A 14,713-nucleotide genomic window follows, 5' to 3' on the forward strand; every position below is an offset into this window, starting at 1 on the left:
CCAAGTTGAATAACACTTTTACAGAAGTGTACACAAGGCATGCAACATGGGGCACGATTGAGGAACTCCAGGAGCTGATTGCTGTCTAGTTCCGTGGGTTTCCAAAGGCAGTTTCAGTAGAAGAGGCTTTCTGAATTCACACAGTGAACAATTCTCAAGGGACTGCAGGGAAGAGGAAGCACGAGGGGCCCAGGCATCGACAAGTGACGAGGTGTTAGCAATGCCTATATCCTATTTGAAAGACGGTGCTTGCATATGAGGGCGGAATACAACAAGGAGAGCGAAAAGTTCGCTCACAAATGACAGGAAAATTCAGAAACCGAACACACCGGAAGATTTTGTGAGCTAAAAGCCCCAGATCGTCAACCTTTAGAATCCTCCCTGGGGCCATCTGAAACCCTAGTCTAAAACACCTAGCTTGAAGCGGGACCGGAAAAGTAGATGGACCTCCACCGGAAGCATGGAGAACCCGGTGGCAAAATAGACGGACTGAGCGGAAGGCCGTGCGGGGTCTGAGAAGGTGAGCTGACTCTTCTCACCTCTGGGAACGTCACGGTCTGGGAAGCCGAGAGAAGCCTGGCAGGTGAGGGGTGAGGAGCGAGGGGCTTCCTCCCACCGCGGCACCCGGTTTCCGGAGGCTGGGGGGCGGGTTCAGCTCCGCGCCAGCTCGGAACGCGAGCTCTGCATAGTGAGTGTTGTCTCCAGTGTCTGACCTCGAGTAGTTTAATCGTGGGCTCTCTTTTCCTTTTGTCTCTGTATTTGGAATAATACTAGTAGTATCCGTCTCAAGATTATTGTGGAAAGGCAATAAAAACACCCGCGGAATAGCTTCTGACGCACTGTACGCCCTAGATTTCCAGTCGTTGCTATACGTAGTAGTAAAGTGGTACTACTCTGAGCAGTGTGGATACCGTTAGCTTCGGACCGCTGTTGTCCGATTACTGGGTTTGACTCTGTTTATTACAAGAAAGTATTAAACAAAACACGAATTTGTAGTATAATTAGAAAATAAGACATCTGATTGGAAAACAGGATTAAATAATTGTTACTCAAAATCGCACCGTTTTACCTTAAGCCCTTTTCCCTCTCAAAAATTTTGCCTTAAAATTGTTATTATTTTTTTTTTTTTTGATAAGGTGCCACATAATGTCCAGCCTGGCCTTGAAGCTTCTGAGTATCAGAAGATGACCTTGAACTCGTGGTCCTCGCGTCTCTACTTCCCAAGTGCTGGGTTTTATAGGCTGCACCCATATCTGACCAGGACTTTGATATCTAAAAGGTGTTCTCCTTGCCTTAACAAGGCTTCACCCAGGAGATAGAGGAGTTCGAGACCAGCACGGGTCACTTGAGACTCTTACCAAAAAAAGAAAAAGAAATACAGAATGTCTTTGGCTGGGCACAGTAACAAACTCCTGTAATCCTAACGTGTGGGAGGTTGAGGAAGGAGGATTAGAAATTCAAGGCGTTTATCTACTCTATTAGAAACTCATTTTAATCAAAATTTCCAGGTGACTCAAAGGCACTTTACAACTTAAGAAGCCCCTTGCTAGGGGGAATTAGATAGGTGTGGTAAAAGCGGCAAGATTCTGAGCCCTCACACTATGACAGAGATACAGAAATGTGGAGCTCTTTGTTCAGTAAATCTTAAAAGTCTCAAGAATGCTGATTGTCATACTGGGACTTGGAGGGACAACATTGAATATTCAACCCTTAAGATAGTTCTAGTCTGAGCTGGAGGAGACTGACCAATGACCTGGTGAGTAAACTAGCCAGGAAATTCTAAGCCCAGGATTCACTGGGAGTGACTCAGAGGGACTTTGTTCTTGGTGGAACTGGGTAGTCAGGGACCATTATTTTCCCCCATAGTAACACGGTTAAGCTAAGTCTCAAGGGATACGTTTTCCAGGCAGAATCAGCTGAGAATGTGGACAGCAATTAACTAAGGCCTGTAGCCCAAGAGGTGTTGGTTAGATCACAAATATTCTGTCTGATAGCAGCACAGAATGGGGCGTGAGATGTGACGAAAGATGAGATTGGCGTGATGGCAAATGAGACCTGATGGAGCGGTGCCCAGTACACATTGTGCAGAAGGTGGAGCCTCTGAAGGAACCTGCCTATCGTCTCTTAATTATTTGGTGTTGGGGATTAAATCCAGGGCTTTGTGTGTGCTCAGCACACACTCCATCGCCCAACTATCTCTTTAAAGAAGGAGGGGGCTGGAGAGATGGCTCAGCGGTTAAGAGCACTGCTTTTCCAGAGGTCCTGAGTTCAATTCCCAGCAACCAAATAGTGGCTCACAGCCATCTGTAATGGGATCAGATTCTTTCTTCTGGTATGCATGAAGACAGCACTCCTATACATACATACATGAATAAAGAAAAGAAAAAAAGAAATAACCAGACTTGTGCTCTGTGCCTCTCTAGAAGCTGTGGCGATGTGAAGGGTGCAGTAATCTGAGAGAGAGGACCCGCCTGATGTAGTGAGGAAGGAGGCCATGCTGGAAACATGACTAGGTCTCTGTTGTAGTTGAAGTGACCTGGGTGGTCCTTTTGATCATGTCGGGAAAAGGTTCCACTCCAGTTCAGGCTGACCTACAGCCTCTTGTGTAGCCCAAGCTGTCCTGAAACTCATGTAGCTCATGCTAACCTTCACCTTATGATGCTCCTGCCCAGGCTTTCCAAATGCCAGGTTATGGGCACATTCTGCTATGCTTGGCTGTGGGTGCCATTTGATTAGAGTCAGTCACTAACAGGTGGGTGAGAATGTTGAGGACTTAAAATTTATTATGATTATTATTATTACTGTGTGGGGGTTGTTGGGTAATTTTATGGAATAAGTTCTCTCCTTCCACCTTTCTGTGGATTCCAGGATCCAACTTAGGTTGTCAGGTGTGTAGGGCCAGCACTTTTCCTGGTAAGTCATCTTACCAGCCACCCACTCCCTCTTAATCTTTTTTTTTTTAAATGTTTATTGGGGTTTGCCTACATGTATGAGGGTGTCAGAAGCCCTGGAACTGGAGTTACAGACAGGTGAGAGCTGCCATGTGGGTGCTGGGAATTGAACCGGGATCCTCTGGAAGAGCAGCCTGTGCTCTTATCTACTGAACAATCTCTTCAGCACCACCCCCACCCCGTCAGGGGCTAGCCTCGACAAAAATACCTTTCTCCAGAGTAGAGGCACGGAAATTTAGAAATACAGTAAAGAATATGAAGACGCAAATGAAAATAATAAAATGGAGAAACACATAGGACCCCCCCCCCCATTAAAATTTCTTGTTTGTTGCCATGAACTGACTGGTGCTGGAGACTTTTGTTTAGTGTTGTTTTGTGGTGCTGGAGATGAAGTCCACAAATTGCACATACTTGGCAAGGATTCTCCCCAGTCTCAGGTCTTAAATCTTTGCTTTTATATATATTGGACTGATCTCTGGGATTGGGACAGGAGAAAGACAAAGAAACTAGCATTGTATGTTTTATTTCCTCCCAGGACTGGCTGGAAAGGGAGGAAAGAAGGGCTTTTCTGCCTTTCTGGTTTACTCAGTAAATGTTGGGGTTATGGGCAAAGTTGTTACTTCATTAGAACCGTGGGAGTAATTGCTACTGTCTTACAGCAAGCAGCCGTATCTAGCGAAAGGACTCGAGGCCAGGGTTTCAGTTCCAGTTTGAATAGTGGACAACGTGTGACTTTAGGCAGATCTCTTGGTGTGTTTCCTGTAGAGAGGAGATACCTCACTGGTTTGCTTCACAGGACTCTTAAACATTATTTGTGAGCTGGGCAGTGGTGGCACACACCTTTATTCCCAGCACATGGGGGGGCAGAGACTGGTGGATCTCTGTGAATTCTAGGCCAGCCTGGTCTACAGAGCGAGTTTCAGGACAGGCTCCAAAGCTACAGAGAAATCCTGTCTCGAAAAATAAAACAAAAAAATATCAACAGCAGGGGGCTGGAGAGATGGCTTTTTGGAAGAGCATTGCCTGCTCTTCCAAAGGTCCTGAGTTCAATTCCCAGCAACCACATGGTGGCTCACAACCTTCTGTAATGAGGTCTGATGCTCTCTTCTGGCCTACAGGCATACACACAGACAGAACATTGTATACATAATAAATAAATAAATATTTAAAAAAATATCAACAACAAAAAAAATTATGAGCCAGTGGTGGTGGAAACGCCTTTAATCCCAGTACTCAGGAGGCAGAGGCAGGTGAATTTCTGAGTTCGAGACTAGCCTAGACTACAGAGTGAGTTCCAGGACAGCCAAGGCTGCATAGAGAAACCTTGTCGCAAAAAAAAAAAAAAAAAAATCCAATAAGTATTATTTATGTTATGCATGTATGCATAATGGATGTTTCTGGGCACATGTGCTGTGACGTAGTGTGGAGGACAGAGAACAGTTTTGTGGCGTTAGTTCTCTCCTTCCACTTTTATGTCGGTTCTGGGAATTTAACTCAAGTTGCCTGGCTTACCCAACAAGCATCTTTGTCCACTGAGTCATCTTACCAGCCCTTGTCTCACGTGAGTCTTATGTGGATTAAATGAGATGATAATGTCAGAAAATCTCTAAGTATTAACAATGAAGTTTAAATGTGGTGGCATTATTTAGGTCTACCATCTTTCTTTTTCTTTCTTGATTTTTTGGTTCTTCAAAACGGTATCATATTGCCTGGATTGGGCTTGAACTTGTTATGTAGCCAAAGATGACTTCCTGATCCTGTTTCTTCTACCTGCCCAATGTTTGATTACAGCCCTTAACCACCCTGCTTACGTATACTTTTGAGGTGCTCAAATAATAACACAAGAGCAGGCCTTGGCCTCAAGTCTGTTCCACACGAAGATCTTGGGAATCTCATGAAGTGTACTGAGTCAGAGAACCTCTTTGTGGCTGTCGTTCCATCTCGTCCTCAGAAGAAACTCTCAGATAGATAGGGCTGAATTCCTGAGGAAAAAGAGGACTCAGAAGATCACCTGGTTTCTGAGAGGGCAAACCGCTTCATTGGTTTAGAGTGTGAAGCCTAAATGCTCCAGTGTTCACAGCCTGTGGGTAAACAGCACCCGGTTCCTCTCCAGCTCTCTGATTCTGCAGTGCTCACCGCAGGCCCTCTTTTTACAGATGTAGCACTCGGGTCCAAATCGTTTGGCCCAGGCTCTAGATTGAATTACTTGACTATTTACTTTTTAGGACCTATTGCTTCTTTAAAACTCCAGAAGAAAAAAATAATAATAAATTAAACCCCCAAGAAAAACCTGCCTTAAAGTTGGCACGACCTCTTGAGGCAGCTGTGGCACACGCTTGAGTTATTTGGGGTTGATCATCAGTTCTGTGAAGCCGGGGCTTTGCTTTCAGTCATGTTGGTTGTTATTTGTTTAGTGATGGAGTCTCATGTAGTCAACTGTCCCTGAACTCACCATGCAGCTGAGATTGACTTTAAACTCCTGATCATCCTGCCTTTATCTCCCAAGTGCTAAGGTTACAGGCATGTGTCTCCATACTGAGGTATAGCGACACTCTTTTTTTTTTTTTTTTTTTTTTTTTTTCAATGCTGTTGGTTGTTATTTGTTTAGTGATGGAGTCTCATGTAGTCAACTGTCCCTGAACTCACCATGCAGCTGAGATTGACTTTAAACTCCTGATCATCCTGCCTTTATCTCCCAAGTGCTAAGGTTACAGGCATGTGTCTCCATACTGAGGTATAGCGACACTCTTTTTTTTTTTTTTTTTTTTTTTTTTGCAATGCATAGGATAGTATTCTGCTTCTAAAAGCTACTGCTGAATGAACTGGGGGAGGGGAGCCTATGAATTACACAATACATGGTCTCTGTTGAGTTTGAGCTTCTGATCCATTCATTTGTAGCTCTGCTGGTGACCAGTGTGTCTTTTGTTACAGGTGGAATTGGGCCAGTCGCTGAAGCTCATTTTCTCAGCCCACAGAAATTTTTACATTTTGATTTTTGCCCTACAATGGCTTCCATTCACAAATTACTGGCTGGTACTTATATTCATAGAAACTTCCTGAAGCCAAGGGCCGCCTTGCATCCATTTATGGGTATTCTCTCGGTAGACTATTCTTCCAGCCATCCTCAGAAACCGGTGACTTCTGCTGACAGAGTCTCCCAGCAGAAGTCTGAAGAGGTTTTACAAGAGGACCACCACAAAGACGTTGCTGTGGATATCACTTCCCCTGACAAGGCATCCGAGTACAGTTTTGATAAAGCGATCAGAGAGGAAGCATTGGAGCACCTCAGGCGCCTGAAGAATGAAATTGTGGCTCACTGGATAGGCCCCGAAGGCCGCCCACTACAAGAGGTCCTAATGGAGCAAGCCCGGGTTGTCTGGCAGTTTCGTGAGAAAGAAGATTTGGAGAAGTGGATGCTGACTTCTGATAAGACAATCGGAGGCAGGAGTGAGATATTCTTGAAGATGGCCAAGAACAACCAGAGTGCTCTGCTCTTTGGAACTCTGAGCTCTGAGGCCCCTCAGGATGGAGACAGCAGCCACAGTGGCTACTGTGCCATGCTATCCCGGGTTCGAAGGGTAGGCGAGACCTGGAAGTCAGTTTTCTAGTGTTTGGTTGTAGCATGAACTATAACAGCTTGCTTTTCTGTAAATGAACACATATGTTTTGTTATATTCTGCATCTTGCCTCTATATAGGGATAAATAACTACTTGGCCTGAGTGTAAAACGGGGCAGTCCTTGTTTCTGGGCACGGTTTTGAGTCTGAGAAGATTGCTGTGTATCTGAGGAATTCTGAGAAAATAGACTTTGAAAGGTGTCTGGGGAAATTTACATATCCAGCTTGGATGAAGTAGGAGCATCTTGTGGCCTTTGTTTTTGGTTTTGAGACAGGGTCTCAAGCAGTTCAGGCTGGCCTTGAGCTAATTGTGTTTCTGAGGATGACCTTGAGCTCCTGACACTCCTGCCTAGACCTAAATTATAGGATTAAGGGGGTGTGCCACTGTGTCTGGTACAGGTCTTAATATTTGACATTACTATGCTGGGGGCTGGAGAGATGGCTCAGTCAGTGTAGTGCCTGCCATGCAAGCTTGAGGACCTGAGTTTGGATCTCCAGCACACATATAAGAAGCTGCATGTGGCATCATGCTCCTGCACGTCACAAACGACTACATGTAAATGTTTAATATGTACCTGTTGTTGTTTCACTGTGTCTGTGTTATGCTAAATGCAGACACATACTAGTGTCCCTGACTCTAGCACCATGTGGTCCATTCTAGCCTTTCATCTCTTACTTGTGACTTCCCTAGCAGTGAGAAATCTTCATCCTCTCACCATCTGCTTACTTATTAATCCAACCCCAGTCTCAAAGAACTGCCAAGTCAAAGCAGGGCTAGCAGAGTGCTTGCCAGCCTGTGCCAGGCCCTCTACCCAGTCAGTACTCCATGTTACAAAACAACAGCAAACAGAGCAATGTTTGTTTGTTTTAGTTTTTTTTTTTTATAAATTTTTGTTTTTTTGAGACAGGGTCTCTCTATGCAACAGCTCTGGCTGTTCTGGAACTCACTTTGTAGATCAAGCTGGTCTCAAACAAACAGAGGTCCACCTGCCTCTGCCTCCCAAGTCCTGAGACTGAATGTGCTTGCTGAGAACACAGTATTTAAACACATAGTTTTTAAGTCTTAGGTTTCAGTCCCTGTCAGCCTCTGACTACTGTGGATATATACTGGCTTGTTTCAGGGCTCCCTGGACAGGCCTGTGCTTTAACTTGAGCCATAGGCTATGGATGTTCGGATGCTATGCATTAGAAAGAAGAGCAAATGCAGGAATAGTATTAGACTCTGTAAAATAGTGGGAAAAGAAAACATTCTTTTAGATGTAACCAGTGACAAATTTGTTTCTTCCATCCCCCCAAAATTGCATGTAGTTTTGGTCAGTCAGAGCAGAAAATAATTCTATGGCCAAACACCCTCCCCACCCTATGAAATAATGAAACTAGTAGATGATGTTTTTGTTTGTTTTTAAGATAGAATTCCCCTATGTAGCTCAGGCTAAGCCTTAAACTCACATCATGTTTCCTACCTCGGAACCCTAAGCACTGGGCTCACTGATGTTTGTTAGTGTTGTCCAGTGCTGGTGCTAAGCACTGTGTGTACATCTCTACTTAGCCCTTAAAACAATCCTGGGAAATGAGATCATCCTAGTGTTACTGTGAGGAGCTGAGGCTTTGGGTGGTGGTGATTCACTCAGAGTTACAGAGCTAGTCAGAGCGAGTGAGAATTAGTTCCTGTCTGAGCATCCACACCTTGACACCCAGTTGTCCTTGAGAGTGCTGTAAAGTAATCAAATGCCTATAGAAATGCACACTTATCCTTTTCTGCCCTGTGTAGAGACAGAGTCTTCCTCTGGAGCTGCCCTGGTGGCCTCAGTCTCAGGAGTCTCTTGCCTCAGCAGCCATAGTATAGGATTACAGGCAGGTGCCACCACACCTAGACCTAAAGTCCCACTTTTGAAGAGAGTGACAACGAGTTGGGACTAAGCGGTGCTTATAGTGATTCCCTGAGTACTCAGTTGTCTGTGAATGAGTAAGACATCCTGATAATATCTATATTGTAGGGCTGGGAGGAGGATTAAAGAAAATTATGCATGTGTGTGTGTGGAGAGAGAGAGAGAGAGAGAGAGAGAGAGAGAGAGAGAGAGAGAATGTGGAGGAGTTAGAGTGTCTTCCTGTAGCACTGTCTGCCTTGTTTTTTTTGAGACAAGGTCTCCCCTGAACCTGGAGCTCACTGTCTTTTTTTTTTTTTTTTTTTTTTTTTTGAGACAAGGTCTCCCCTGAACCTGGAGCTCACTGTCTTTTTTTTTTTTTTTTTTTTGTCTAGACTGTCTGGCCAGTGAGCCCTCGGGTCGGCCTCTCCCAGTGAGTGCTGGTGGATGCGGCCACACCTAGTTTTATATGTGGGTGCTGGAGATCTGAACTCAGGTCCTTACACTTTTGCAGCTAGCACTGAGCCATCTTCCCAGCCTCTTGATTTTTAAAACTTGAGCTTGATTTTGGGTGGGGTAAGACAGTTGTCATAAAATGGGCCACTTAGAAACCGTTGTTCCTTAGAACCAGGGAGGAAAAGTACATTAATTTCCATTCAGCAAGTACAAATGACTGTCTGTCACCTGGAATCATTGTCCTGGTTTATTCATGCCTTGAACATTGCCTTAGAAACATGTCAGTATTTTTTTATATGTCTGTATTTGGTACTAAAATATTGGTTTATTTGACTCCTTGTGGTAGAGAATATACATAGAATGCCCTATGGTGTTGGCAAGATACCCAAGTTCAGTCTCTGGAACCCACACGGAGAAAGAAAAGACTAGCAGATATTGTCCACTGGTGTCCATATATGCACCCCAATAATAAACAATGCTGCTGACTTGGTGATGGCTCGTGCTAAAGGAATTTAACTTTCTGTACTTCAGGGTTCTTTCGAGAGGAGGCTGTCTTACGATTGGTCCCAGTTCAATACTTTGTATCTCCGAGTCCGTGGAGATGGCCGGCCTTGGATGGTGAATATCAAGCAAAGCACAGACTTTATCCAGAGAAAAAGTCAAATGTACAGTTACTTCATGTTCACCCGTGGAGGGCCCTACTGGCAGGAAGTCAAGGTAAATTTCAATTCTTCACTGTTAGGAAAATGGGGGTCTATTGAAAATATGGCTACATTGTGTCATGCTAATCATTTTTTAAAAATTTTATTTATTTTAATTTTAGCATTAGTGTTTTGTCTGCTTGTACGTTTGTGTGAGGGTGTCTGATCTTCTGAAACTGGAGTTACAAGTTTGAAGTGCCATGTGGGTGCTGAGAATTGAACGTGGGGTCCTCTGGAAGAGCAGCTGGTGCTCTTAACCACTGAGTCATATCTTCAGCCCATACTAATCATTCTTTTTTTTCATACTAATCATTCTTATATAAAATAGAGGCAGAATGAGTAGAAGTAAGAGGACCTGGGGAGAGATTTAAAGGACAAATGGGGTTTTTTTTGTTTTGTTTTATCATTAATAAAAATGAGCCAGGCTGGGCGGTGGTGGCGCACACCTTTAATCCCAGTACTTGGAGGCAGAGGCAGGTGACGTCTATGAGTTTGAGGCCAGCCTGGCCTATGTAGTGAGTTCCAAGACAGCTAGGACTACATAAAGACCCCCTAAAGATAGATAGATAGATAGATAGATAGATAGATAGATAGATAGATAGATAGATAGATAGATAGATAGATAGATAGATAGATAGAAAGAAAGAAAGAAAGAAAAATAAGCTTATATATGTATGTGTCTTAGTTTGGGTTACCATTGTTGTGATGAAACACCATGACCCAAAGCAATATTGGGAGGAAAAGGTTTATTTCACTCACAGTCACTGTTCATCATAAAAGCAGTGAGGGCAGGAACTCAAGCAGGGCTGGTATCTGTCATCTTTTCCTTCCCTCTTCTAAGTAGCTGGGATTCACAGGCATGCTATGCTGGCTGGATTGTTGGCTGGCTATCGTGTGTGTGTGTGTGTGTGTGTGTGTGTGTGTGTGTGTGTGTCTTTGGTCTAAGGTAAAGTAGTAAAATGCTTCCTAAGACCCCAGGCTCAATCTATATCACTACAAAAACAAAACCCCTCAGGAAACTTAGTTTTAATCTAAAGAGTCAACCATTTCCTATACCTGTCTTTTTAAACTTATGAACTTACCTACTTACTGAAATAGTCTTGTGCTGTTTCTCGTGTGTTTAGCAGACTGGGGAGGACTATTCCTCAAATAGCCATGCTTCAGCTCTGAAGTAATTTGTCTCTTTTCTCAGATTCCTTTCTCCAAATTCTTCTTCTCAAATCAAGGAAGGATACGAGATACCCAGGGCCCACTCGTCCTTGACAAGGTAATGTTCTCCACTGAGAACGATGTTTTCTTTAGTGAAATACAGTGGCTGTTGGTCCAACTCAGTCTTTTTAGCAAGAGTGGCAGAGGAAAGATTAAAATTCCTATTCAGGCTTCTCTGTTGGGACAGACGCTGCCTGAAACCTCCATCCTGAGGAGCTGCCTCTGTTAGAACTGACACTACCTTGGACCTCTGGGAGGTGTTAGCGTGGTCTTTTCAGCAGACTTCGTTGTACTTTAGCTGTATAATAAGAGCTTAGAAGAACTTTAAGGAGACTCTGTTAAGAGTCTATGCTGTACTGACTGTCTAAGTGGATGACTCAAAGGGGAGAAGACAGGAAGTAAAACGTGTGGTCGGGAGGAGCAGTCGCTCAAGTGTGCTGGGACATCCTGCACATCCCAGCACTTGAGAGCTGAAGGCAGGAGGATCAGGAGTTCAGCGCCAGTTTGGGCTACATGCAACCCTATCTAGAAAAAAATGAACGCAGTCTTGTATTGTACTTCTCTAGTATAGCAAACAAAGAGTATAACATGCTGAGGGCCGATAGTGTGGTCTATTACAGGATTCCCTCGAGGAAGAACGTGGCTGCCTCAGTGCATAAGATTCTAACCCATTTCTCTTATTTTCCATTTAGATCTCTTCTATAGGATTCACCCTGGCAGATAAGGTGGATGGACCGTTCTTTCTGGAAATAGATTTTATTGGTGTGTTTACTGATCCAGCCCATACAGAAGAATTTGCTTATGAGAATTCTCCAGCTATTAGCCCAGGACTTTTCAAATAGAGAACTGGGGGCAGACTTGAGTAAAATTGAGTAGTGGTCACAAAATACAAAAATAAAGCTTTTCTGTCTCCCACCTCCCCGCAACCTTTTTCTGCTGTGCTCGGCGTAGGGTAAGAAGGGCCAGTGAAAGAACACCCTGGCCTTGAGACCAGAGCCAAGGAAACACACCCTGCCCATAACCAACGCAGGACCTGAAGTTCAGCCAACCGCTGAGCATGAGAACAATCCCTGAATACAAAATCCAGCTAATCTGAGTTTGTCCCAGACTCAGGAAGTGAGACCCTACCAACCCACATCACCTTGGAAAGTTCTAACCTTAAGAACCCTAGATAAGCCCTATGCCTGTTCAGTTTGGGGCTGGCTTTTTTCTACCCTGGCAGAGGCGGACACCCTCCTGGATTCTTCCCTCCCAATAAACTCGAGTGAGGTTTGTTGTAATGCCTTTCTTTCTCCAGAGCAGAGTGGAGCAGAGACTCTAACAGCCTCACCCTCGCTGGGCCTGGCTGTCCCCTGCTGAAGCAGTCATTACACTCCCGTTGGGGAAACCTTTCCTGGAGCAACGGCTGTAACACTTTGCTGGAATCCACCCCACTGGAATAGAGCTGTAACACTTCCTTTGGGTTACCTTTCTTTCCTAGCTGTAGGTATTCCTTGGCTTCCAACTTCCAAGTCACCTTTCCCTTAAGAGCTTTAACACTTGCACTGGGAACTGAAATTGAACCCAGGGCCTCATGTATGTTAGGCAAACATGAGCTATGTTCTTGTCCCAAAAATGAGTACTTTCCCCTCCTTTGTTTTGCTTTGTTTTGTTGTTGTTTTTTGAGACAGGGTTTCTCTATGTAGCCCTGGCTGTCCTAGAACTCACTCTGTAGACCAGACTGCCTTGAACTCACAGAGATCCACCTGCCTTTGCTCCCCAAATGCTAGGCTAAGAGGCGTGCACCACCACCCCCAGCTGGCTGAGCATTTGTTTAATGGCAGCGCGTGTTGTACATATTCCTTACGGTTAAATGCTGTTGTGAAGGGAGAGCAGGTAAGAGGAACCCAACATGAAACCAGGGCTGGGTTTTAGCTATGGAGGCACAGTGAAAGGAATGCATTTTCCAGAAAGTTCCTGAACAAGCATGTCCTATAAGGAGGCAGCTTTCAAAGGAGGCATCTCTGGGGCAGTTTTGGTTGATCTTATATCACTCTGCCCTCCTGTTTCCAAACTGACCTTTGAGGGAAGGAGTCTGCTAAATAATTTGAAGATAAAATGCCATGGAAGTCACTGGAAAATGGGATAGCTCAGTAGAGAGCTTGCTTCCAAAGACATGAACTTACTTTCAGGGGCTTCTTACATAACTTGCCAACAGGAGAGATAGACTGTGGGTGCTAAAGGGTCTTGTTCATTTAAAAACGTGAGCCTCAGAGATGGCTCGGTAGGTAAAACCTACTGCTCTAACAGAGTACCCAGGCTCTGTTCCCAGCACCCACAAGCATCTGTAAGTGGAGTTCTAGGGGAACTGAAGTCCTCTTCTGGCCTCCACAGGCACCAGTCACAAACATGGTACACAGATATACATGCAGTCAAAACACCCATGTAACCCTGTCTCTCATGAAAGTTTGTGGACCAGGCTGGCCTCAAACTCAGAGATCCGTCTGCCTCTGCCTTCCGAGTGCTGGAATTAAAGGTGTGTACCACTACCACCTGGCTTGAATGAAAAAAAAATTTTTTTTTAAAGATTTATCTATTTTTTATGTATACAGTATTCTGCCTGGATGTTTTGGATGTCAGAAAACAGCACCAGATCTCATTATAGATGGTTGTGAACCACCATGTGATTGCTGGGAATTGAACTCAAGATCTCTAGAAGAGCAGCCAGTGCTCTTAACCTCTGAGCCATCTCATCAGCCCTTAAATTAAAAATTCTTAAAGACGTATTTTTGTTTTATGTGAACTGTGGTTTTGCCGGCCTGTCTGGTCTATGTATCGTGTGTGCAGTGCCCATGGCAGCAGGAAGAAGGTATTGGATGCCCTGGAACTGGGATTACAGACTGCTGAGAACCAGAGCGCCCTGCCCTAGGAGACACAGTTCCAAATAGGATATTTTTTTGTTTGTTTGTTTTTCGAGACAGGGTTTCTCTGTGGCTTTGGAGCCTGTCCTGGAACTAACTCTGTAGACCAGGTAGACCAGGCTGGTCTTGAACTCACAGAGATCCACCTGCCTCTGCCTCCCGAGTGCTGGGATTAAAGGCGTGCGCCACCACCGCCCGGCCCAAATAGGATATTTAAGAGCATTTTTAGCACCTCTCCTAATGCCCATTTTATATATTTATATGTAATAACTCTTAAATTTTAGAAGCTAGGCTGTGGTGATACATACCTTTAATCCCAGCACTTGGGAGGCAGGATCAAACCAATTTCTGTGAGTTAAGAGGCCAACCTGGTGTACAGAGCTTGTTCCAGGACAGCCAGGGCTTCACAGAGACCCTGTCTCAACCTCCTCATCACCCCCCCAAATTTTTCTATTCAAAAATCAATTTTGAGTATCTTCATTTTAATCTCTTATAAGAGTCAGACATGAACTATATCTTCATTTAAACCTTTGGTTTCTTTTAGTAGTGTTTTATATTTAACATATGAATCTTCACTATATTTTGAGTATGAAATGGCTCTCAAAGGCCCATGTCCTAAAGGTTTGATTCTTGTCTGAGGTATTATGGGGTGTGATAAATCCTTTGGAAATTGTTGGGCATTGTTTTTGTTGTTTTGAGACAGTCTCACTATATAGCTTTGGCTGGCGTGGAGCAAACTATATAGACCAGGCTGGCCTTAAACTCACACAATCCTGCCTCTTTGCCCCAAGTGCTGTGATTAAAAGTATGAGCCACCATTAGTGGTTTAAATGGGTACCCAGTTGGTGGAACTGTTTGGGAAGGACTTGGGGGTGTGGCTTTGGTGAGGAGGTGTGTCACTGGGGGTGAACTTAGAGGTTTCAAAAACCTTAGGCTCTCTCTGCCTCCTATTGTGAATAAGGATGTAAGTAAGCTCTCAAGTCCTGCACCAGGAACATGCCACCATGCCTGCCT

The 14,713-nt window shown here is 44.4% G+C and overlaps 1 protein-coding gene across 3 annotated transcripts; it reads left to right on the forward strand.

The window, feature by feature from the left end:
* Positions 1-386: 386 nt before the first annotated feature.
* On the forward strand, positions 387-11,714 carry Ndufaf1 (NADH:ubiquinone oxidoreductase complex assembly factor 1). Of its 3 annotated transcripts, none has more exons than XM_050134165.1 (5): positions 387-520; positions 5,883-6,529; positions 9,421-9,606; positions 10,783-10,857; positions 11,492-11,714. In XM_050134165.1, exons 2-5 carry the CDS (start codon positions 5,957-5,959, stop codon positions 11,639-11,641), a joined length of 984 nt encoding a protein of 327 aa, XP_049990122.1. In that variant the 5' UTR covers positions 387-520; positions 5,883-5,956; the 3' UTR covers positions 11,642-11,714. The 3 variants fall into 3 exon arrangements, with proteins under 3 accessions (XP_049990122.1, XP_049990121.1, XP_049990123.1); XM_050134164.1 differs by having other exon boundaries at positions 444-583; XM_050134166.1 differs by having other exon boundaries at positions 508-688.
* Positions 11,715-14,713: the final 2,999 nt, after the last annotated feature.

This window comes from Alexandromys fortis, unplaced genomic scaffold (genome assembly GCF_014885135.2).
Source record: "Alexandromys fortis isolate MF-2015 unplaced genomic scaffold, M_Fortis_MF-2015_v1.1 scaffold_6, whole genome shotgun sequence".
Lineage (NCBI taxonomy): Eukaryota > Metazoa > Chordata > Mammalia > Rodentia > Cricetidae > Alexandromys > Alexandromys fortis.